The following is a 26,549-nucleotide window of genomic DNA, read 5'->3' as shown; positions in this document are numbered from 1 at the left end:
TAGAATTGGTCGATTTCACTTTCTTCAGCACCGGTAGTTGGGGCATAAACTTGGATTACTGTGATGTTAAAAGGTCTGCCTTGGATTCGTATCGTGATCATTCTGTCATTTTTGAGATTGCATCCCATTACAGCTTTTGCCACTCTTTTGTTGACTATGAGGGCCACTCCATTTCTACTACGGGATTCTTGCCCACAGTAGTAGATATGATAGTCATCCGAACTGAAATCGCCCATTCCCTTCCATTTTAGTTCACTGATGCCCAGGATGTCGATATTTATTCTTGTCATCTCATTTTTGACCACATCCAGCTTACCTCCATTCATGGTTCTTACATTCCAGGTTCCTATGCAATATTTTTCTTTACAGCATCGGACTTTCCTTTCGCTTCCAGGCATGTCCGCAACTGAGCGTCCTTTCGGCTTTGGCCCAGCCGCTTCATCAGCTCTGAATCTACTTGTACTTGTCCTCCGCTCTTCCTCAGTAGCATGTTGGACGCCTTCCGACCTGAGGGGCTCATCTTCCAGCGTCATAACTTTTATATGCCTGTTGTCTTTGTCCATGGAGTTTTCTTGGCAGGGATACTGGAGTGGCTTGCCAGTTCCTTCTCCAGGTGGATCACGTTTAGTCAAAACTCTCCACTATGACCTGCCCATCTTGGGTGGCCCTGCATGGCATAGCTCATAGCTTCTCTGAGTTATTCAAGCCCCTTCGCCACGACAAGGCATTGATCCATGATTGGGGTCTAGAAACCTGCAATTGTGTGGTAGAAGCCCCTGGATTTGCTACAGGGCGAGATAAGCAAGTCTCTCATATTTATGTAGGGTGGAAAAAAAATGAAAAGCATAAAAGCTATACCCATATAACATAATGCTTATGTGATAAGATAGTCAAAAAACAAAGTGGTGGTGTCTGTTGAGAATACTATGCACCCATGTCTGTTGGTTTAAATTGTGGATTTATTATTTTAGATTGTTGTTGTTGTTGTTGTTTAGTCGTTTAGTCGTGTCCGACTCTTCGTGACCCCATGGACCAGAGCATCCCAGGCACTCCTGTCTTCCACTGCCTCCCGCAGTTTGGTCAGACTCAGTTGGTGGCTTCGAGAACACTGTCCAACCATCTCGCCCTCCGTCATCCCCTTCTCCTAGTGCCCTCAATCTTTCCCAACATCAAGGTCTTTTCCAGGGAGTCTTCTCTTCTCATGAGGTGGACAAAGTATTGGAGCCTCAGCTTCACGATCTGTCCTTCCAGTGAGCACTCAGGGCTGATTTCCTTCAGAATGGAGAGGTTTGATCTTCTTGCAGTCCATGGGACTCTCAAGAGTCTCCTCCAGCAACATAATTCAAAAGCATCAATTCTTCGGGAATCAGCCTTCTTTATGGTCCGGCTCTCACTTCCATATATCACTACTGGGAAAACCATAGCTTTAACTATACAGACCTTTGTCGGCAAGGTGATGTCCCTGCTTTTTAAGATGCTGTCTAGGTTTGTCATTGCTTTTCTCCCAAGAAGCAGGCGTCTTTTAATTTCGTGACTGCTGTCACCATCTGCAGTGATCATGGAACCCAAGAAAGTAAAATCTCTCACTGCCTCCATTTCTTCCCCTTCAATTTGCCAGGAGGTGATGGGACCAGTGGCCATGATCTTAGTTTTTTTGATGTTGAGCTTCAGACCATATTTTGCGCTCTCCTCTCTCACCCTCATTAAAAGGTTCTTTTAATTCCTCCTCACTTTCTGCCATCAAGGTTGTGTCATCAGCATATCTGAGGTTGTTGATATTTCTTCCGGCAATCTTAATTCCGGCTTGTGATTCATCCAGCCTTTTGCATGATGAATTCTGCATATAAGTTAAATAAGCAGGGAGACAATATACAGCCTTGTCATACTCCTTTCCCAATTTTGAACCAATCAGTTATTACATGTCCAGTTCTAACTGTAGCTTCTTGTCCCACATAGAGATTTCTCAGGAGACAGATGAGATGATCAGGCACTCCCATTTCTTTAAGAACTTGCCATGGTTTGCTGTGGTTGACACGGTCAAATGCTTTTGCATAGTCACTGAAGCTTTTGCGTAGTCAATGAAGTCTACTTTTACTTCTATTTTAGATTAGCTGGTTCCAATTCACTATTCTCTAGATCTTGGGTAGAAACTGTCACTGTCGCCTTCCCTGCAGTCATTAGGTAATGTTTCAAGTTGAAAAAAGAAGCCAATCTCAAAGATTGCAGTATTTTCTTCCTATTGTTTTTGTTTGTTTTTAAATTGTACTGGCTTTGTTCAGAATCTGAGTTACGGAGAAATAAAAGTCCAAACTTCAGCAAGTAGAGTCAATGAACAGTAAGCACAAAAAATATCATTAAGAATAACTGTTTGTGGTCTTTATTTAGCATATTATTTTCTCATGCAGATAGGTCCTTAACTTTGAATGTAGGAACAATGGAAATTTAACTCCTTTTCTTTGATGTTGGCTACTTCAAACTATGAGTAGTACTTGTGGGGTGGAGGCTGTGGACTTAAATACAGTATTATGCCTATACATAGTCCCTAGCAATGCCAGGACCCAAGTTCCATTTAGTTTTCCTACCTGGATGCTTTTCAAACAGGCAGAACAGACAGGCACAGCAGCCAGGACAACTGTGGAGCAGGCAAGCTGTTTTCTTGTCATCTGGTCCAAGCTCTACACTTGCTTCTACACTGCCATTTTGTCTGCCATTTGCTTGGCTGGAGAGATGTCCCAGGGATATTATAACTGAATACAGCCCCCATTCTGACATCTGCTGGTGGGGAAGCCTTTTAGCCAGGCCAACATGGGTGGCATCTCCTCAAAGGGAGGAGTTGCCTTTGGGAAACTGCTTTAAGTGTGCCACAAGGCCAAGCATCATCCTAATGTTTGGAGGGTACGTAGGATCTTAAGGGTGTGGTTGTGGCAGGTTTTGTGCAGCCTAGGATAATTGGTAGGCATTTGGCCTTTTAGGTGTTTTCTTCCTTCTTGGGATTCTGATTTAATTTAGTTTTAATAAACATACAAGAATGAGGGAGGTTGAATAGTTTCTACTTCACATATTTTTGTCCATTTGGCACAGGAATTTGAACTCCTTTCTGGTTTAGCACAGAGTGTAATAGAGCTTTTCCTTGATATATTAAACTTACTTTTCTCTTTTTTTCTGACTTGCCATAATTTCTTTAAAAACATTTGTTTGCCAGTCTGAATACATTTTTTCGCAACTAAAATGTTAAGTGTACTATCTGCTGATTCCTCTTTGTTTCTTTTTTGTAGGGGGGCAACAGAGCTGAAGAGAATACTTGTTTTCCAAAACTGGTAAGATATTTTCTCTTCCCCCCCCTCTTTTGGTTATGTTGAACTTCTAGGCAGAATAAACGTTTTGTTTAGTGAAATCCTTAAAATAAGCAATGAAGATTTGTTGACCAAATAATTCAAAACATGATAGGTACAATATTCATTATTACAGTTGACTTGCAACTTGTGTGCATTTAACCAGCATGCAGTTACACAAATTGAACACACGCTTCCTGAGCCCTGGGAAGTTCTCACACAGGCTCTGGGAGGCTGCTGCAAAATATTGTGGGAGCTTCCCAGAGCCAGTGCAAGAGCCTTCAAAGCCTTGCGGTGTGTGTGTGTGTGTGTGTGTGTGTGTGTGTGTGTGTGTGTTAAGGCCTGCTTAGTGTGATGGCTCCAGAAAGGTTTTGTGGGGGTGGTTCCTGGGTTGTTCTGGCTATATGCAATTTTGGCTCTATGTACAATCCCCTGAACCTAAGCCCACTCAAGTTTCAAGTCAACTGTGTACAGTAGTTTATATATATATATTTAGTTAACGGATTTGTATGGCTTGCTAAGCATTTTGATTTTGAAAGCAGTTCTAACTGCCTTATAAATTAGATGTCAGAAGGGCTGTTCCTGTTAATCTACTCATTCAGTGCCATTTTATTTGCACAAAGTACACTAATATTGGTATGGTAAAAGTAAAGGGACCCCTGACCATTAGGTCCAGTTGTGACCGACTCTGGGGCTGCGCGCTCATCTCGCATTATTGGCCGAGGGAACCGGCGTATAGCTTCCAGGTCATGTGGCCAGCATGACAAAGCCGCTTCTGGCAAACCAGAGCAGCACATGGAAACGCCGTTTACCTTCCCGCTGTAGCGGTTCCTATTTATCTATTTGCATTTTGACGTGCTTTCGAACTGCTAGGTTGGCAGGAGCTGGGACCAAGCAACGGGAGCTCACCCCGTCACAGGGATTCGAACCGCCGACCTTCTGATCAGCAAGCCCTAGGCTCAGTGGTTTACATCTGCCTAATTGCTACTTGTGAATTTATATATAGCCTGTTCTCATTTGTGTAATTTAATAAATCACTGTGAAAATAAGTTGCTTGGTCAAACTTGCTTCTGAATTAACATGTAGTTCTCAGCTCTTGAGATTTTAAACATAGATATGCTGCAAGGGGATCTGCTGTGTTGGGCACGTGCCCTCCATTACAAAGCCTTGAGATAAAAGACGAGAATTTTGTATAATATATGACAAGTTGATGTCGTCCCCACCCCAATTCCTGATAAAAGTAACATATATTTTGCAGCTGCAGCATAAAGAACAGAATATTTCCTTTACTCTGAAGCAAGTGTCTGAAGGTGGTGGGGATTTAGTAACCTCAGCAGCTCAAGAAAGTGGAGAAGGTAGAGAATGGAGTTGCAGACTCTACAGGAGGCTCTGAAAGTGGAAATTCAGGTTCACCAGGTAAATTGCATTCTCTGTGTTGTGTATCTTACTTGAAATAGTAAAAGGGGTTGTTAGTCTTCAGGAGTTCAAACCGAACACTAATAGTTGCTTGATTCTTAACTTCAGGTGTGCTTGTAAGTATCATGCTATGGTGCACATTTTATCTGTTTTAATGTATTGCCTTCATAGCCCACCATATATTGTGAGCTCAAAGTGGTTTTCATCTGCTTTCCCCAGAGACAACACACATACCTCTGTCTCCATGGTGCATATAGTTGGAGTAATTTGGATAATTAAAAGCTTAGGGTATAAGAGAGCGAGAAGAAATTAAAAATTACAATTCATAAAGTTAAAAAAGTGATTAAAGGGCTTAGTTGTATTTGTTGTCCCAATATTTTCTAGTCTCTCTAACTCATAGTTTTCTCTATTAACTGAACTCACAATCCAAGTTTCCCCAAAGTTTGAGAAACAGAGCAAGCATACAGTATATAAGACAACAAACAGGCCCTTTGGAGTAGCAGCAACAGGTCTTACAACCTTTCTCCTCCCTTTCAGCTCATAAATTGCAACTATTGAATCTGAATTGATCACCTCCAATCCTTATACAACATTAAAAAGAAAAAGAAATGTGGACTATATTGACTTCATTTTGTTTATGAATTGTTTTCCATGAACAACACCCTGAACAACAGAAACGTCATTTACAAATATCAACATTACAAATGTATATAAAATCCAAAATAAAACCTTCACTTAAAAGGCTTATGTGGGGAAAGGAAGATCTTCCATAGTCACCAAGAAGATAATAGAGATGGTGCTTGTCTGATATTACTGAGAGGGCATTCCAGTGGGTAGGTAGGTGATGCTAAAATGATTTCACGGGAAGTTTTCTGTAGAACTTTTGAACATAGTAAATGCAGCATGTTTGTAGATGAAAGAGTGTGATTTTTATTTATTTATTTAAAAATTGAGTCTTACTCGTGTTTAGGGTTGCCAGACTCAATAGAAGACAGGACTTCTGTGCCTTTAATTGCCCTGCTCTCTTTTGAGTCTGGAAACCTTAAAGAGAAACCAGCAGACCCTTTGCTTGGAAATTAAACAAAGGTTCTGCTGGTTTCTCTTTAAGGTTTCCAGACTCAAAAGAGAGCAGGGCAATTAAAGGCACAGAAGTCCTGTCCTCTATTGAGTTTGGCAACCCTATTCATGTTTGGATTTTCAGAGCTCTAAGGACATAATCCTACTAAGTTAACAAGCTTTTCCTCTGAAGAAACACCTTTAAGACAATTCTTATGACTTTAGAAAAGAGCCATTAGAACCAACCTGGCCTGCATTTATTATCAGGACCTGGGCAGGTGAGCTGTGAGGGGAACATTTTCAGCTGTGTCAATTGGGTTTTCGGTGAACCCCCAGCATAGGTTAGGTAAGATTGCTATAGTCTAGAGGGGTTGTAGTTTCCCTCCAGGATCTCATTCTGGCTGAGTTCCTATTTTAAGTGTTTGTGGCAGGTGTGGAACAGTAAGGACAGGTGAGAGAATTCTGTGAACTGACCATCTTGCTGTCTACTATCTCCCTGCCTGAGCTGGTGCGAAATGGTCTCTAATTCAAGTGTTGAGGATCCTCTAAGTCAGGCATAGGCAACCTTGGCTCTCCAGATGTTTTGGAACCACAACTCCCTTGATCCCTAGCTAACAGGGCCAGTGGTCAGTGATCATGAGAGTCATAGTTCCAAAACATCTGGAGAGCCAAGGTTGCCTATGCCTGCTCTAAGCAATGCCAAGGCTCAGGGTGGTGGTTTATTATTTTCAGGGTGTTGTTGTTGTTGTTGTTGTGTTGTGGTGGTGGTTAGGATTTGCTTCCCCTGAGTTATCCCAAAGCAATTTGCAATATAATAAAACATATATAAAACAATTATATGTATAAAAACAGTTAAAGCTATTGCATATGTAAGACATTAAAAAAAACAACACCAATTATAAATATAAAAACAGTCTCAAAAAAACAGCACATACATAAAAACAATTCAGATCCGATACAGTTACCAACTGGGATAAAGATCTCGGTTTAAAAGTATTGTTGAAAGAGCCCCTGAAAAGGCAATAAGAGAAGGTGCCTGCCTGATATACAATGGCTTTAACTGCCATCCTGACAACTGTGGTTTGTTGAAACATGGCAACAGCCTAAAATGTTGTAGGCTGCATTCTGGATTGATTTTTTTAAAGATGATATGCTTCTCATATTTGCTGAATAACATGGCAGTACAGAATCTCAAACAGAGATATGCTCTGAATTTTCTGTCTTCCAGTGTAAACAGTTCATTCAGCGCTGATGTCCATGTGGAAAATATATTACGAGCCAGTTGATCAGTTATTTTTTACATTGGGTATATTTCAAAGTGGTTTTCTTCTAGATTTCAACATGGTTAACTCTAAACAATAGATGGCAGGCATGGTTTACTTATTGTACAGCGTACTTGTTTTAAGATTTCAAGTCTGACAATTTCCAGCCTGTTTCTAATGTCAAAGCAATAAACCAGCCTCTTATTTCTGTGTTACTTGCTAGTAGGTTCAATTTTTGTGTAATTTACGCAAGAGCTCAGTACAAAAATAATTTGAATGGAATCTAACAAAGTGCTAAATGAACATTCCACCAGTGCAAAAATTTCTCCTTGCACAGTGGGGAATTCTACCCCTCTCTCCTCCCTACACTGTGGAGAACAATTGAGGAGGGTGCATGGCACATGGGGTGGTTTTAGAAATGGAGAAGGCTCCTTGTGTTGATGGAACATGCTGCCCTTTTACTTTTAGTCTTCAGCTCTTTTTATTACTGGTAGAAGATTTATCACATGGAAACTTGCAAATTGCCCAGAAAGTGCACAGTCCTACATCCCAAATGGAGCAGGTGAGACCCACCAAGATCAGTGGGAACTAGTCACGAGTAAATTTGTATAGATTTTTGTAATTGTGAAAGAACCATCAGACTTGGGATATTCATTGAACATATTTTATAGCAAATAATCTTTGCTAGACAAATCCCATCATTGATTGCATTGTTTGCATAGGCATTGCTAACAACATTGTGGGTATCTCTGAATGTAAATTTCAATTTCACAGTCAACTTTATTCTCTCAGACCTGAGTTCTTTTCAGACAAAATCTAAGCTCTTGTAGACAATTCTGACACCATTTCTAACATTAAGGTAGATGCTGTGGGTCTGTACATAAATAAGTATTTCTCTAATGTAGTCGACCAGCTCACTGGTAACACTGACTCATACGCAGACTGAGAATAATAGTTGTGTGGAATTATTTACAAAAGTGAGACATTTATGACAAAACAAAATATGGAGAACAGTTCTTCACAAGTGGTGCATTGCTTGCCCTTATGCAGGACATGTAAATATAAAGGCCAACAGCTCTTGCCTTCAGATTACCAAACCATGTCAAACTTGTCCAGGATAATCTCTAAGAGTTTGAGTTTGTATTTGAAGGTGTAGAATTAGCACTGAAATAGCAAGTTCTTGGGAAAGTCTAGTTGATGGATCTTGCACATAGTTGCAATCATATACACATTTATTTGTGACTAGGTGCATTTGAACTCAGTGGTTTGTATGGTATCTCAGTGGTATCTGGTTTGTATGTGCTGTGTGAGACTATCGTGCCAGTGATCTGCAAGCTTTCATATATGCTGATATAGCTGGAACCGAAATATTTTGATTCTAAATATAGAGTCTGCAAAAAATAGACCATTTTCAGGGAGCAACATATGTATGCGTCTGAAAACACTTACCCACCCATTATATGGTTTGTCAGGTCAGCTTGATTGTGTCAGTCATCATCTCCAACTGGAGATCAGCACTACACTAACTATGTGATTGTCTTTCATGCATAGTTCCAGCTCAGTAACCAAGGCAATACATACCGCTCTGGATACTGGATATAGTGAAACAGCATGTGAAAGCCTCAGTCTTTCACATGTATATGACTCTTGCTGGGTTGAATCCAAGACTTTGCTTGCACAAACGTAAGCACCACTAATGTACAGGTTGTGGGTGAGCCACTAATTCCCTCGCATCATGACATTGCACACAATTTTGAAAAGCCTGACTGTCCTGGGGCAGTTTTCCAGTGGGCACGAGAGGCTGTGGGATGGGGAGACAACTCCCCCCCTTGGGTAAATGAATATTGGAAGCACTTCCACTCATGTGGAGGTAAGTATTGGGTCTAAGTCTTTACGTATAGGTTTATGTACTGCCCCCACCCCAGCTAAGGAAGGCACACGTTTGATAGTTTAGTCTTTAATGACAAGAGAAGCATTTGCAGCAGATACACATTCGCTTCTAGCCTCTAGGCAGTTGCCCACATGTCTGGGCCCTGTGGAGCATTGCAACAACAGTGGTACCATGTACTCACCTCCCCGCTGGCTTATATACCCTTCTCTGACGGGTTGCACACACAACCTGAGACATCTCCTGCATGGAAGTCATTGTGGCTCTTCCCTCTTCAAGTTCCTCCTGTTTCTAGGAGACAATGGCATAGAGGATGGTGAGGCCTGACCAGCCTCTTCCTCCACCTCTGACAGGTCCTGTGTCGCCCCCTGTTCATCCCTAACAGTTGTGCTCCTTCCCCCTGCTCTGGCTCCTGCACCGAACCTCATAATTGCTGACACCCTCTCCCAGGTCAGTCTCCTCCCCCCTTGCTTTGGCCACACACTCGTCAGAGCGCTGTCAGCCCTTGACAGAATAATAAACAGAGTTCACATGCTCATTGCCATTTTTGATCCCTTAGCATCTTTGTCATTTTCAAACAAGAAAGATGGATAGAAACGAAAAAAGAAAGGAAGCTGCAAATCTTCTAACAAGTAAATGTGGGGTGATGAAAATGTTTCTCAGGTTTATTTTGTCCATTCCTGCAATTTTGGCTATTCGGAGTTTGTGTCCCTCTAAATTCAAATTATTAACCTACAAAAGAAAGTATTCTTAAATACATCAAGAGCAAATTTTGACAGATTTCGCTCACCCCAGAATTAGAATAACTTCAGCATTAAATAGTTGTGGGAATGTAATGGTCAATACCTTTCTGCTTTAAAGCACAATCCTCTCTTTTGAATTCAGTGGTACCTGTGTTCTTTGCATGAAAGTGTGTTCTGTCAGGCGAGACATGAGGAGACTATTATAGATAGTGCATTTCTGCATCCAAAAACTTCTCTCTCTGTGTGCTCATGTGTTGGGAAGAAGTAACCAAATGGAAATCAGTTTCCCCCACCCCCCAGCGGTATGCTGTTTTATTTAGAATGATGTTGTGCTGCTCCTACAGAGTGAAGTATCTGTTAGAAACTGTAGGAAAGATACTAAATCCTCTAAAATTGTTTACTAGTGCCAATTTAATTAATTTTGATAGATCAAACACATATTCTATATGTATTAACCTAGCAGATTTCTAGTGCTATGAGAAGTTAATTTATCTATTCAAGCCATTATCTCCTGTAATTTAGCTGGATTACACAGTTTAATTCTCAAGCAAGCCTTTTAAACTCACTGAATAAGCTTCGTATCAAGACCAAGGATCAAGTGGTCAGAGGAAATATTTTTAATGTGCTCTCCCAGATGTGACAAACATCCTATGCCACTTGGCTTTTATACTGACTTTTTAAAAATATCAAAAAGTACCCAGAGAAGCAGAATACTCGAGGAATTTATTAGGTTCTTTGGAGATTTTTTTGGGGTGTGAGGCGGGAAACTTAACCTGAAGTGCCAATTCTTAAAGAATTATTGTTTTCATTTATTTGTAAAACACCAAAATACTAGGTGCTTTTGCTAACAAGCCCCTGCTTTCTGCCTTACAATTTAAGTATAGAAAAGTAGCACAAAGAAGTAGGGAGAGGGATGCAGCAAAGTTTCTTCTTTGACTTCTGTCCCTCAACCAAGACCACATGAAGGCAATTCTGTAGTTTTTTTATTAAGTAGATAGCTTTTTTTTTTGCAACTGAACCAGTTGTCTGTGTTGCTTTTTATACTAATTTATTATTGTAGTTTTTAGCTTACCCAGTTTAGCTTACCCAGCTTTATCCCTAGTAGCAGCATACTTAAACATGTGAATAAGGGTGGCAGAAATAAGCAACACCTTTTATGAAAAATCCAGTTTTAGTCAAGGACCACTGTATAGGTTTTGCTTGCAGAACTTTCAGTAAAGCACATGCAGTACTAATACCACTGTCTTCTATTTTAGAAACTGGTTGCCCAAATGAAGCAGGATCCACAGGTAAATATGTTTTGTTCACACTCTTCATTCCTGAAGTCAGAATACAAACATTCCTCTTGTTGCATTTTTCACAAAGTGAAATAGAAAAGTTCATCAGATCATATACTGTATTAAGTAAATGGTCTCAATAATATTTCTGACAGTGTTTTGTTCACAACATGATTCTTCAAAACCATATCATGAGGAAGGTAGTGGTTTGTTTATTTTGTTCACCAAAATTGTAACATTGGAGGTGCATTCAATTTATTTCAACTCATGTATACTATAGACAAATTCTGGGGCAAAAGGTTTTAAGTGTGAAATAGCCTTTGGAGATGGGGTAGTGTTAGATGCATCTTTAAAAATAATTTCATTTTTCTTTAGTGGAGCACATCACTGAAAGAAAATGTGGAGCATATTGTAGGGTACTCCTTGATGTCCTTGTTAGTAAGTCTTAAATGGCATTTCATGCCTTCATGAAATACATGAAAATGCCACCTAAATGATGCTAAATATTGAAAATAAAACTGTAGCATAAAACTGTAGCACCAGGCAGTTCAAATAGGCTACACTGTTGTGCTATTTAAGCAATCCCATTGGTTACAACCTAGAGGCGCTTTATTTATAGCATTCCTATGAGTTTTAAACTCCTCCTACTATTCTTTATTTAGAATTGAAAGAGCTTTCTCACAGATACACTCTCTCTCTCTCTCTCTCTCTCTCTCTCTCTCTCTCTCTCTCTCTCTCTCAACAGAATGCTGATCTGAAGAAGCAGCTTCATGAACTCCAAGCCAAAATCACAGCTTTGAGTGAGAAACAGGTAGGGAAACTGGTATATTTTTAATAGCATCATCTAAAGATATGTCTTCTCCCAGCTACCATGAGTACTGCTTTTTTTTTTCGTGTGTGAAAATAAGTGTGGGCATCCAACACTTTTTGGCTCTGGTTTCATGTATATAGCAAAAGAAAAATAAATATTGGGTGCACCAGTCATAGATAAAGTGCTATGTGGTGCTGGAAATTTGTGAGGCAGACTAATGTATATGCTTTATGGTAGAAGCAGGAAGACATTGGACATTCTAAGTGTTGCACATATGAAATGATCACAGTTGTTAAAATGTGCCTGTCAAAATAAGATACCAGGTTTAGTTATTGAACTCCAGATGTGTCTGATTTTTTTTTTTTAAAAAAAAGCCCGCTTACCTCCACATGGTGGGAGGTAGAAGTTGTAGTCTAACACAGCTGTGGCTGGATGCCCCCCTTTCTCTCAACTTTTCCTCCTCTGCTGGCTGTGTGACCAGTTGCGGGTGTACTATGAGGCGTGTATTGGGTTTGGACCAGAAGGGAAAAAGCCAGCTGCGCCATGGTCCCAGCCTCAGTTCAGCTTGGGATTCCCTGCTCACTCTTCCCTTATTCTAGATGTTTGTGGGCTGCCCAATAGTATGCAGGCACATCCCATGGGGGAGCTTTGATGAGGAAGCCTTTGGTCACTGTATTCGGGGCTAGACAGACTCATTTGTGTTCAGACTAATTGGGGCTGTCTGCGGGCTTCGCCTACCTCATAACAACGGTCACAAATTATGGCAGATAAGGCATTGGGTTGGATTCTTAGCTTTCATTGAACAAGGGTGGGCAGGCCTCACCCTGCTGCACAGTATCAGGGTATCCCTTTAATGGGATCCTTGGGCAAAGGGGTTATTCCAATTTGATGTACATCATAGGGCAACCTTTAACCTTGGTTAACCCTGCTAAGCATCTGCCAGGAGTCAGGCTAGTTGATGTTAGGATACAAAACCGATGCCAGCACCAAAAATTTCTGACATCTGTAAAATTGTGGGCTCTTTAAACCCCAATACTGTTGCCCTGTGTTTTGTTGCAACTAATGTCATATCTGCCCCGCCTTACCCATGACTCCATTGTGCCTGGGCTCGCAGTTGAAAATCTGGTTGGTTATTGGGTGGATTCAAGGTGCTGACCATTGTTTGCCACTTTGGCTTTCATTCCGATCTGTAGCTGGAGTAGGTGATGGAGGAAGATGGGAGTGCATGACTCCTGAGGTTACCCCCAATTGCCAAACTGTTGTTTTGCATTGTGCCTTTTAAATATTTAGCAATGGTTCAGTTTAGAACAAAAGTTCTAAATGTGCATATGCATTATAGGCTAAGAGGAAATTTCTAATGAAGTTCCATTTCTTACTTGAGCCAGTAGAAGACACAAATAAATGTCTTGTGACCTTTTGTAAATTGTATCTCCTTGTGCTTTCCCACCTAAGATATTTGTCATGGCCATTTTGAGAGTTATACCAAGTGTCATGTACAGCTTATTTTTGTACTGAATATAACTACTTCTTTTGCATTGTGAATGGTGGCACTTTACTTTTTAACTGTGTTGGTATATGGCTGGGGCATAGGTTTTAATTACTTCTGTGCAGGAAGCCTTTGTGAATCAAGCTGCTGTTTAGAAAAGGTAGTTAGGAGTACTTACTATTTCTATCCAAGCTGGTGCACTAGAATGATAGGTAACATTACTGTGGAGTTGCAGCTGTTTATATGCTGCGGGGAGGTTGTTCATAATGTAATACAATTATTTATACAGTATCCCATCTTTAATGATAATGATCCTTCCAAGGCAGCTTACAAGAAATAATAATACAATAATAACATTACCGTTAGATGACAGTAAACCTTACCAGCTCATCAAGATCCATCCCACAGGGCAGTTGGTGCCAAGTGACCCTGTGCAGGAGGAGGGGACTGCTCAGTTGGAGCAGGCTGTAATGTTACCAAGTTGCTTCCTTCCCTCCCTCCCTGTCTTGTTCCTTCTCCATTTTCCCCTAATGAGGGTGAACTGAGTCTCCATGCACCAGTGGAATTGGGAGAACCTATGTGCATCAAATCACTGTGTGTTGGAATTAGCTTCACCTCTCAATATTCAAAGAATTCTGAACCCCTCCAACACTGTTTTTACCTTTGGCCTCCCAGATGCTGGAAGAATCAAACATAATAGTGTAACAGATCTTCTGCCTTTCCACTGATGCAAGATATGGGAAAGAGGAATTTAAAACAAACTTTCCTCACTACTAGAGTTGTTCAGCAATGGAATAACATTTTTTAGGAAGGCAGTGAAATCTCCTTGTATGAATGTTCTTAAGAAAAGTGTGAAAAGTCATCTGTGGGAAACTGCTTTGTCATGGAATTGCTTATAACAGGGCAGAGGGTAGGCCGCTAGAGTGCTCACTAGGTGAAGTTCAACTCTATTGTATTTGTATTGCAATAGCGGAGGGGAAATCCTATAGTGTTATTTTCCTACCTGCTCTCCCACACTCCCCACAAAGTAAACCACTGCCTGTTATCTTACCAAAAACTTAATATCCTCCGTATGAAGTAAAATATTAAATTAAGGCACTCCCAAGTATGTACCAATGCCCATGACTATACTAGATCTTTCTCCCCGGGGATTCAGATATTGAAAGCTCACTGAGAAGCAGAGGTGGGGAAGACAACAAGATAATGTATTTATCGAGAAGTGGATCCTTTTTATAATGTACTGGAATAATAAGATACAGGATAATGTAAATCCATTTGTGTTACTTGGGACCTTGTGATATTAATTTATTCTGGTTGATTTTTTATGGAAATCTGTTCCTATTTGTTTACTTCTAGATATTCCTTTCTACTTTTGTATTGTTTGGCATCTGCTATTATACGTGTTATGTTATAAATAAATACATGCAAATAAAACAAAAAAGAAGAAATTGAAAACCTACAGGTGGTCTTGGTAAGGATTAGCTAGATATTCTCCACACATGCTGTTTGCATGACAGCATCTGAAATAGCCATACTTTTGCTCTTCTAGAATGCCCTGTGTGAGCTTGTTACATAGATACTCCATAACGGAAGTTTTTAACAAAAGTATGCTCTCTCACATTCAGCTCAACCTAACCCATGTGGTGGTGTACTGATGGGGACAAAATCCACTGTATTTCTACTTTTGGTTAAACTTCCTAGTTACAGGAGATGGAGCTCAAGCAGGCATCATGTTTCTTTTTAAAGAACTGATTTCAACAATTTCTGCTGCGTACTACTTGAAAAGTAACTGAATCAAGCTGGGTCATGGTCACTGTGGCTTGAATCCAATACTGTCAGCATTAACTTTGTTTTTGTTTGAAAAGAGGTTAAAATGAGATGGAACATGGTTAAAAGCAGAATGGCAAACTCTTTTCCTCACAAAATCCTACACATCATAACGTTATGCTGATATGTCTGCCACTTCAGTCTCTGTCCTGATTTTCTTCAGTAAAGGTTGTTTTGTTTCTTAATTCTGTGTCATGAACTATGCTAGTCCCTAGGAAACAGCCAGCAAGAATTGGCTAACATTCTTTCTGAGACTTTAAAGAGGCAGCAGCTTTAACTTGTGTTTCTGAATAATTACCAGGCCCCTAAAATGCATCTGAGTGTTCCAGTGAATGAATGATCAGAAATAGCAATTAAATCTAGTCGGTTACTTAAAAGGCAAATCTAGTCGGTTACTTAAAAGTTTTTAAGGTTAATATTGGTGATTTGTTCTCTGAAGTTGGCATAATAATGTGTGTGTCAGTAAATTCTTTAGCTGGTGCAGAGTGCCCCTGATTGTTTCAGGGCAAGTTTGATGCAATGCCAATAGATGAGTCATATTAACTTACTAATTCATATGTTGAGCCAGGGAGAGAAGGCTGTACTGTATATTGATGGAGAGGCTGTGGTATTAGGTGGATCAAGTTTTGTATAAAGCTTGGTTTTTTGGCCTGATTTGACAATCTTTTTAAAAGTCATGTAAGAGGAAAATTAAAAACTTAATATTGCTGTGCAGAAATAGATTATAATGGGTAGTAACTGCTAGTTCTTTCTTCTTATAGAAGTGTTTTCTGGATAAATCACAAGTGTTCTGTACATAGGGGAGAAGCATAAGTTGGCTATTGTGATGAATTTTTATATTTTCATTGAATTGCAGTTTCTAGTATTTTTGTAAGAGCTGTTTAAAAAAGTGATTAGCTTGCAAATAACATGCAGATATTACCATGCAGCCAACATAGAAACACAAGCGCGTAACAACAACAACAACAACAACAACAATTTATTATTTATACCCCACCCATCTGGCCAGGTCCCCACCACCACTCTGGGCGGCTTCCAACACACATTAAAATACATTAAAATATTACAGATTAAAAACTTCCCTAAACAGGGCTGCCTTTAGGTATTTTCTAAATGTCAGGTAGTTGTTTATCTCTCTGACCTCTGATGGGAGGGCGTTCCACAGGGCGGGTGCCGCTACCGAGAAGGCCCTCTGCTTGGTTCCCTGTAGCTTTGCTTCTCGCAGTGAGGGAACCGCCAGAAGGCCCTTGGCGCTGGATTTCAGTGTCCGGGCTGAACGATGGGGGTGGAGACGCTCTTTCAGGTATACTGGGCTGAGGCCGTTTAGGGCTTTAAAGGTCAGCACCAACACTTTGAATTGTGCTTGGAAATGTACTGGGAGCCAATGTGGTCCTGGCGGCTGCTCCCAGTCACTAGTTTGGCTGCCGCATTCTGGAATAATTGCAGTTTCTGGGTCACCTTCAAGGGTAGCCCCACATAGAGCGCATTGCATGTAGTCCAAGCTGGAGATAACCAGAGCATGCACTACTCTGGTGAGACAGTCCGCGGGCAGGTAGGGTCTCAGCCTGCGTACCAGATGGAGCTGGTAGGCAGCCGCCCTGGACACAGAATTAACCTGCGCCTCCTTGGACAGCCATGAGTCCAAAATGACTCCCAGGCTGCGCACCTGGTCCCTCAGGGGCACACTTATCCCATTCAGGACCAGGGAGTCCCCCACATCCACCCGTCCCCTGTCCCCCAGAAACAGTACTTCAGTCTTGTCAGGATTCAACCTCAATCTGTTAACCGCCATCCATCTTCCATCTGCCTCCAGGCACTCACACAGGACATTCACCGCCTTCACTGGCTCTGATTTGAAAGAGAGGTAGAGCTGGGTGTCATCCGCATACTGATGAACACCCAGCCCAAACCCCCTGATTATCTCTCCCAGCGGCTTCATATAGATATTAAAAAGCATGGGGGAGAGGAAGGACCCCTGAGGCACCCCACAAGTGAGAGCCCAGGGGTCTGAACACTCATCCCCCAACACCACATTCTGGACATGACCCTGGAGAAAGGAGTGGAACCACTATATAACAGTGCCCCCAGCTCCCAGCCCCTGTAGACGGTCAGAAGGATGTTATGGTCAATGGTGTCAAAGGCCGCTGAGAGATCCAGCAGGACTAGGAAACAGCTCTCACCTTTGTTCCTAGCCCGCCGAAGATCATCAACCAGTGCAACCAAGGCAGTTTCTGTCCCATGATGAGGCCTGAATCCCGACTGGAAGGGATCCAAATGGTCCGCTTCTTCCAGGCGTGCCTGGAGTTGTTCAGCAACCACCCGCTCAGTCACCTTGCCCAAGAATGGTAGATTTGAGACTGGGCGATATTTGCCGGGTCTAAAGATGTTTTTTAAAGAAGCGGTTTAATGACCGCCTCTTTCAGGGGGTCTGGGAAGACTCCCTCACAGAGGGAAGCATTCACCACCCCGCGGAGCCCATCACCCAACCCTTCCCGGCTCGCTTTTATTAGCCAGGATGGGCATGGATCAAGGAGACAGGTGGTCGGTTTCACTCGTCCAAGCAGCCTGTCCACATCCTCGGAGGTAACAGATTGTAATTGATCCCATGAAACATGACTAGACAGAGCTCTAGCACTCTCCCGCCTCGGCCCTTCTCCCACGGTGGAGTCTACCTCCTTCCGAATCTGAGCAACTTTATCTGCAAAAAAAATTGCAAAAGCATTGCAGGAGATCTTGGGGTCCTTACCAGTCCCCAATGACGAAGGTGGTTCTGATAGATTACGAACCACCTTGAAGAGTCTCCTGCTGCTGTTTTCTGCAGATGCAATGGAAACTGTGAAGAAGGTCCTCTTCGCCGTCCCATTGCCACTTGGTAGGCTCAAAGTTGAGCTCTAGCCCGTGTCCGGCACCTTAACAACATTTAGCTTTTATCAAGCAAGACTCATGAAGGAGGGAAAGTCCTCACTCTACCTGCCCAGTGCCCACTGTGTCTGCCCACGCTGGTTGTGGAAGACGAGGCTTTTCTTCCACCACAACTAGCGTGGAAATCTAGTGGCTTGGCAGAGAAGGGATGGAGTGATCTGAACTTATCCACCAGTCTGCTCACTTGGCTGCATGGAATTCCATGCATTTGCCTATGACTACTAGGCTACTTTCTTAAATACAAGAGTGATAATAGTAAATGCTCAGCTTGCTAAATACATTTACTTAAGCTTTGGAACTTCTTCTATACTGACAGCATGTCACTTAGGAAATATGCATTTCAGTGCCAGTAGCTGCAAACCAGCTTTAGATCATACTGCAGGATTATTTTTGAGGTACTGTTAAATATCAAAGCAGTTGAGTTTTCAATGCCCGGGGGGCAGGGGGGACCTGAAGAAAGATGAAAAGTGTTATTAGGATCATCGTTCCTAACTTTCAAAACTTTATTGTATTTTGAGATGGCCTACTTAAAGTGTGAAACAAGATAGTGAGTTAGGAATTTAAATAACTTTACAACAATATAGTGCACAGTACACTTTGAGATAGGAAATCTTCCTCTTTAGTAGATAAAGTTATGTAACTAGAGCAGTTTTGTTTACCGTCCCTTTGAATTTCTAAATATCTGCTGCTGACACGAACAGCAAAAAAATCATGTTTATATAGAAAGTGTTTTTTGATGGGTGCTCTTTGTTTTTATATTATGTTTTTATACTATAGGGCCCCAATCTTTTGCACTCTTACTTCGGAATAAGCTCTATGAAATTCAGGGGGACTTAACTCAGAATACACGTTCACAGGATAGGACTGTAAATTGCAAGATTAATCCTTTTATAGGGGAGTGAAGTATGTGTTTATGTCATCCACTGAACCAAATTCTTGTGTGTGCCTCTCTTCCCCGTTTTCAGAATGCATTTCTGAACTTAAGTGCTCCTTGCTATAGTAAATGTGATTACCCTTCTGCTGCCTTTCTGAAAGAATAGATTTTTCAGGCAACAATACTTAAAGTACTAGCTAGAGGGAGGCATTACTCCCAGTTACAACTGTAGCAAGAATAAGGAAACACTGAAGTAAGCCATTCTCCCTCCCTCCCCCACTCTGTGATTTCTAACACAGAACAAAAACACAGTGGGAGTTTTTTTGGGGGGGTGGGCGGGCGGGCAGGGAAGGTGACAGTTCCATACTGCAAAACACCTCAACGCAATAAAGGAATTCACTCCCCTATCTTGTTTCCTGCTTTTCTGGCTGTATCTGTGACTGTATGTGGTACAAGCTGGACTGGACAAGCAATAGTTCATGTAGCAACAACTTTGAGATTTGATACTGGTGCATAATGGCCACCCTGGCAGGTTGGAAAGCTGTTTGTAAGGGAGGTTTATTATAGGAAGCCTTTGATCCCACATCTAAATATATCTTGAGGAACAAACCAGAGCTTCCTATTCTAGTCTCCACCTACTGTTTTTGTGTTTAATATTAGAAAAATGTTCAGAATTGAAGTGGATCCATAGGATTCATTCCAGGATAATACAATCTATTCCGAATGCCGGTATGCAGAATTTATTTTTGCTTTATTTGGGAGGAAGTAAAATATTGTGATATAGGTAATGGCACTTTTACTTACAACACCGCTTCCTTTGCAGGTAATCACATACAGATAATTAATAAAAGTTAATTCTTTTAGAGAGCATATCAGTTGATTTACTTTCATTTGTGAGTCCTAGAAAACAAGATTTTCCCTGGCATAAGATGTATAAGATCTCAAAAACTGCTGTCAAGTGTATGTGCAGCGAATGAAAACAGACTCCGTTTTTTATCTGATGCTGATCCTTTTCAGGGGCTGAAGGAATCAGTGCAGGACAAGCTTTCCAAGAAGATTCCACCCATCAGCTGATGACATCATTGGCATCATCAGATAGGCGGGGTGTGTGGTTTAGAGCAGATATCTACAGACCTTTCAGACCCTGGACCCACTTTTGACCTAAACGTGCATTTGGGGACCCATTTCTTAATCTTTTACCATGTACAGTGGTACCTCTACATACGAATAACTCTACTTACGAATGTTTCTACTTACGAATGGAGCTCCATCCACGGTTTAGATAGGATTTTTTCTACTTACGATTTTTTAGATAGGGTTGCTTCTACTTACGATTTTTTTCTCCCAATGCATTCCTATGGGATTCGACTTACAATTTTTTTCAACTTACGAATGTGCATTCGGAACACATTAAATTCGTAAGTAGAGGTACCACTGTATTTGCATGGCAGTAGTGTTCTTTTTATTACCCACTTTGGGTCAGACTGCGACCCACTAGTGCAGAGCTTTCCAAACTTTTCATGTCGGTGACACACTTCTTAGACATGCATCATTTTGTGACACAGTAATTTAGTTTTACTAGCAAACTGGAGGTAAAACTAACCTTTTTCCAGTCCCGGGAGGAGAGTGGGGAGCTTTCGCGCAACACACCAACATACTGCAGCCGACACACTAACGTGTCGTGACACGCAGTTTAGAAAGCTCTGCACTAGTGGGTCCCAATGCACCAGCTTAGGGGGAATGGTCTCACAATCCAAATGGGATCCCCTAGTGGGGCCAAATTGGCCCCTGGGTTGGAAGTTCCCCACTTCTGCCATAAACCAAACTCAGTTGGTCTCTAAGGTGCTGCTGGAAGGAATTTTTTTATTTTGTTTCGACTACGTGAGACCAACACGGCTACCTACCTGTAATCAGTTCTTAGTAGTTAGCTTTCTTGGCTGAACTTCAGGCTTTTACTAAATTGCATAATAAAAGTTGCATCCTCAATAAAACCTTGTATAGAGAGTGCACTTCTAATTTTCAAAATGCTTTGTGGTGCTAATTTGTGTTTTGCTCTCACAGTCATGTTATTATTTCCTTCTTTTGGGTATGGAAAATTCAAATTGAGAGGTAATGATTTGACCAAAGTCTGACAGAGGTGAGACTGTGATACCCATCTCTCTGACCAGTGTTAGAAAGTCAGAAATATAAGCTATTCACCAAATAAGCTAAGCACCTTAAACCTAGTAGGTTGTGGTTGCTACAATGGAATGTCTAGGTACCTTTTTTGCAATGGGATTTGTTGTTATTGTTATTCATTGCATTTCTATGCCACTTTATATTTTAAAGAAAAAATATCAAAGCAGTTTATAATACTTTAAAAGTCAAATAAAACAACCCAGAATAACAGAAATTTAAGCTTCAAGGAAAATATTTCAGATCTTTCTCTTTAACTGATGTTTTGCTTCCCTCATATTTATTTACCTACTTAATTTATATAGCTGCTCCATAAGTATTCTCAGAAGCCAGTGTGATGTACTGGAGTGTTGGACTAGTGCCTGGGAGATCAGGCTTCAAATCCCCACTCAGTTATGAAACTCCCTGGGTGACCTTGAGCCAGCTGCAGCCTCTTAACCTACTTCACAGGGTCGTTGTAGGGATTTACTGAGGACGGGGTGAACCGCATACTCCTTGGAGAAGAAGGTGGGATATAAATCAATAAATCAACTCTTCGGCTTACTTGCTTAAGAAAGCTGGAGGAGTTAGCCAGATGGAGATGTCAGTTGCCAACCTGGCATCCAGAGATCTCCACATGGTCGGAATTGGACCTGCACCAGTCACAAAACACGCCTGGCACCTGGGGGGGGGGGTTTGAATGCTGCCTCTGACTGAACTTCAGCTTTCCTGGAGTATACTGATTCGCTTAAGCCACTGTCTCTTCTGAGTTTGTACTTTTGTAAAGCTCAGGGCATCCCTCAACCCAAACACTTGCCCTAGACAAGAAATAAGTTAATTACTTTTTAGTTGCCTCAAAAGGCCTGTTCTCTCTCCCCTCTCCCAGGAATTATGCTTTAAAGGAAACTTCTTGATCCTAGTATTTAAGAGATATATTACATTGGTAAAAGGGGATGCAGTTTTTAAGTAATACACATCAACTTTTTCGGAAGAAAAAAGGAAGAATTGACTAGTGTGAAAGCTTGCACACTAAGGGCCAAACTAGATATGATGTAGTTGCAGGAATTGCAACATGCACCTTTTTAATGATGTGAATAGGAGAAACCCGAGCAGGCATTGGAGGCTTTTCTTGAAAAGCAAACAGCATCTTTAGAGAAGCATGTTTCTAGTCAGGAACAGGCAGGGGGGGAAGAGTTAAAACTCCCCTTCCCACTCCTCATAGTCCCATGCTGATGTCTTAAAAGAAACATACCCTGCAACATACCCTGTATGCCCTTAGAGCAGACTCACATTTAAGAGGCAAGAGGCAATGAATATAGTCAGGGAAATATAGTCAGGTTCACTGGGGCATAGCCTTCCCAGGGAAAATGTAAAGCTTTTTTTTAATCCTCCTCAAAATTTCAAAGCCACACACTCTTTCCTGTCCCAAACACATTTTTTGCTCCCTTTATTATATGGAGGCATTTCTGTCAATCAACTCTCTATCCAGCACAGGAGTCAGAATTCCTTCAGAAAAGGCCCAGTGTGATGGTGGCATTAGCCTAACAGAATCATAAATTGGTTCTAAGTATGCTCAGAGCTGTTTTCTTGAAGGCCCAAGAATTAGCAGGGGGTGCTTCTTACTCTGAGGGCCTTTGTTTTCATTTAGTCCAGTATTTGTTTTGTGACCTTGCTAGAAAGAGAGAACAAGCAAGCAACAGTGGGTCTCTTTCTGTTATAAATACCCACTTTTTTACTTTTTTATCTTGCTTTTTAAAAAATTGGGAAATTGGAAGTAGAAATGGTGGGATGGCTTGTGTATGTGTTGCAACGAACTCTGTATTAACCATTTCCCCAAATTCACTTATTAAAACCTGCAGGAGCTGTTGCGGGTGAGACAGGGCAGGTACTGGGGAGGCCCGACCAGATGGGTGGGGTAGTGGGGTATAAGTAATAAATTGTTGTTGTTGTTGTTGTTGTTGTTGTTGTTGTTGTTGTTATGGTAGATCTGGGTCATGCCCAGTTCCAGAGTATTTCCAGATAAAGCGGTGGGAACCCCTAGCAAGGGGTTGAATGCAAAGGAATGGAGGTAAATCCTGCTCTTTTGTGAGTTTGTCAGTGAATTTCTAAAAGAAAACTTTTGGGCTCTGATACTATCTGGACATGACTCCACATCCTTCCCTACACCTGGAAGATACTCTCCTAAATCTCAGACATAATAGAGGTTGAGTATAATTAGTCTGGTGTGATGAACTCTGCACATGAGTAGGACTGAGCCATGCATGCAGATATGTTCTGGTGTGCTCTGGCTCAAATGAGACATGATTTCAAAACCTTATGTCATGTGGTATGGCTTAATTTCTAAACAAGAGGTATAGAGTCAGTCTTGCCTGAGAATCATACTTGGGCCTTCTTACATGGAAGCTCATTCCCTTTCCTTAAATGTGCAGAGAAGAATGGATGTGTATGTTTGTTTTTAGAGAGGAGGCAGCAGTGGCACTCTGCACATGTGTAATTACAAGTCAAAATGTTACCAGTTGCCACTGGGTAGAGTCCCCCTCTGTTCTGGAATTCTTTGCAAGGGAGTGCTATTAGCCACTGACGTGCAAGACACTCATGGCAAGGTTTCTCCCTTGAATTCTGCTTGGCATTTTTACTGCTTGTATTGGCCACATTTGAGAAAAAACAGCACCCTTGCTGTGCACATCTACCCGCCTTGTTCTTTTTCTGTTTGTGCTGTACCTATTACATATTCTAATTATTTGTAAAGATTTGTACACAACAAAAATGCATACACACATCTCACCTCTTTAATAATAATTCAGAGCAGCATACATAGGTTTCCCAGGTCTCTGTCATCTTTGTGCACTAAACAGACCTGCTTAGCTTCAGAAAGGTTGCTGCACCACATGCATTAGGACCATTGCCTTGGCCCTTGTAGGGAAGAACAGTAGCTGCCAGATGTAGCAACATTTTTTGCCATGGGTGATCATGTTAAGATAATTATGAGATACAGAAACATATTCACATGACTTGCACAGCAGGAACAAGCATTACTCTTTCAATATGCTTTCAGCTGTAGTTGTTGCTGTCTTTGCGCTTTAAATCAGCAAAAGTCATCTTAGTATGCTGTGTTTATGTTTGGTCTAATGGTGTTTGTCTGTTTTGCCAGTGGAGACTATGACTAGGGAGAAAATAATACAGATTTTGCCTGGGTAAGTTTTGTCTGTCTGAAAATTAATTGTAAATATTTGCTTGTTACTTGTACCTGCAGTGTTGCAATAAATGTTAGTACTAAAAGCCTCCCAAAGTTTCCACGAATGTAAATAGAAACATTGCATTGGATCCAAAGGGTGCCTTTGCAAATGCCACGTGTGCAACCTAATTTTCCCTCTCCCTCTGAATGTGTTGCCTGTCACAAGCACCTTCTGTGAGAGGGGAGAATTACCCAGATTTGGGTGGAAAGTATATGGGCTGTTTGAACACTGGCAGGGTAGATTCTTTGAGACTCCATTACGGTATTTCTTCTTGATTAAAAATGTTCTATGCAAGAAAATTCATAGTTTTAGATTTGCAGTGATCTCATTTTCTAATGCCCATCTTTTAAGGTTTGCTTATCTGGGCAAGATGTGTTAGACCATCACTATTAATCATGATGGTATTTAGTGACTCTAATCAGGTATTGCGAAATTCATTAATAGGTCATTTTTCCTGCAGAAGAAATGGGAAAAGCAAATGAAGAAACAGGCTACTCCCTCACTGGAAACATTTGGGAATTTCTGGTCTCAAAAGCAGAATCATAATAAAGAAAATTCTGACCTTGAAAAAAGGAAAAGCAGCACATAACAAGCTATTGCAATGGAAAGGCTGAGAGAGACCACAGCAGTTATTGGAACTGAGTGGGCTACTTTCTTGCTTTTTTCTTTGAAAGCATGAAGCCTGTAGAAAAGCTATGTGTTCCAATGCTTTCTGACATTCTGCCCCCTAAGAGAAGTTTTCTGATGGAAAGCACTTTGAACAGTGTTGCTTGTATTTAACATTGTTGGAATTATATACTGTTGCCCTGGTTTCCATCAACCAGGTAGGGCTGGTGGGGCCCATAGCTACAGTTAGCTTTAGGAAGAGTCATAAGGTCTCTAAAGCTTTCACTTCACTGGTCAAAGATCAAGGTCAGAATAGTATTTAGTTCTGAGTCTCATCCTCCCTTCTGTAAGAAATATGGGTCAGATAAGACTCATGAAGGAGCATAAAGTGTCTTCATAGCTGATGACAGAATAACCAGGCACTAGATTGACTAGACTGAGGCACTAGATTGAAGTAACATATGCTTTTGTAAATCTATCCAAATATATATTATAGCAATCAGGGGGGTTTGCTGTCGTCTTTTAGAATCATAGAATCATAGAGTTGGAAGAGACCACAAGGGCCATCCAGTCCAACCCCCTGCCAAGCAGGAAACACCATCAAAGCATTCCTGACAGATGGCTGTCAAGCCTCTGCTTAAAGACCTCCAAAGCAGGAGACTCCACCACACTCCTTGGCAGCAGATTCCACTGCCGAACAGCTTACTGTCAGGAAGTTCTTCCTAATGTTTAGGTGGAATTTTCTTTCTTGTAGTTTGAATCCGTTGCTCCGTGTCCGCTTCTCTGGAGCAGCAGAAAACAACCTTTCTCCTTCCTCTATATGACATCCTTTTATATATTTGAACATGGTTATAATATCACCCCTTAACCTTCTCTTCTCCAGGCTAAACATACCCAGCTCCCTAAGCCGTTCCTCATAAGGCATCGTTTCCAGGCCTTTGACCATTTTGGTTGCCCTCTTCTGGACACGTTCCAGCTTATCAGTATCCTTCTTGAACTGTGGTGCCCAGAACTGGACACAGTACTCCAGGTGAGGTCTGACCAGAGCAGAATACAGTGGTACTATTACTTCCCTTGATCTAGATGCTATACTCCTATTGATGCAGCCCAGAATTGCATTGGCTTTTTTAGCTGCTGCATCACACTGCTGACTCATGTCAAGTTTGTGGTCTACCAAGACTCCTAGATCCTTTTCACATGTACTGCTCTCAAGCCAGGTGTCTCCCATCCTGTATTTGTGCCTTTCATTTTTTTTGCCCAAGTGTAGTACTTTACATTTCTCCTTGTTAAAATTCATCTTGTTTGCTTTGGCCCAGTTGTCTAATCTGTTAAGGTCATTCTGAAGTGTGATCCTGTCCTCTGGGGTGTTAGCCACCCCTCCCAATTTGGTGTCATCTGCAAACTTGCTCAGGATGCCCTCAAGCCCATCATCCAAGTCATTGATAAAGATGTTGAACAAGACTGGGCCCAAGACAGAACCCTGTGGCACCCCACTAGTCACTACTCTCCAGGATGAGGAGGAGCCATTGATGAGCACCCTTTGGGTTCGGTCAGTAAGCCAGTTACAAATCCACTGAATGGTAGCATTGTCTAGCCCACATTTTACCAGCTTCTTTACAAGAATATCATGGGGCACCTTGTCAAAGGCCTTGCTGAAAT

The 26,549-nt window shown here is 41.4% G+C and overlaps 1 protein-coding gene across 9 annotated transcripts in view; it reads left to right on the top strand.

Annotated features, from left to right (window-relative positions):
• PHF21A (PHD finger protein 21A) overlaps positions 1-26,549 on the top strand; it is a 172,620-nt gene that overhangs the window by 79,112 nt on the left and 66,959 nt on the right. For all 9 annotated transcript variants that reach the window (XM_088669312.1, XM_060274634.2, XM_035115643.3 and 6 more), the window contains 4 exons: positions 3,276-3,317; positions 4,591-4,748; positions 10,954-10,986; positions 11,720-11,785. In XM_088669312.1, the coding sequence (XP_088525438.1) occupies positions 4,695-4,748; positions 10,954-10,986; positions 11,720-11,785 (153 nt within the window). In that variant the 5' untranslated portion in view covers positions 3,276-3,317; positions 4,591-4,694. The remainder of the gene's footprint in view (positions 1-3,275; positions 3,318-4,590; positions 4,749-10,953; positions 10,987-11,719; positions 11,786-26,549) is intronic.

This window comes from Zootoca vivipara, chromosome 1 (genome assembly GCF_965207765.1).
Source record: "Zootoca vivipara chromosome 1, rZooViv2.hap1.1, whole genome shotgun sequence".
NCBI lineage: Eukaryota > Metazoa > Chordata > Lepidosauria > Squamata > Lacertidae > Zootoca > Zootoca vivipara.
This window is presented reverse-complemented; position numbering and strand designations above follow the sequence as displayed.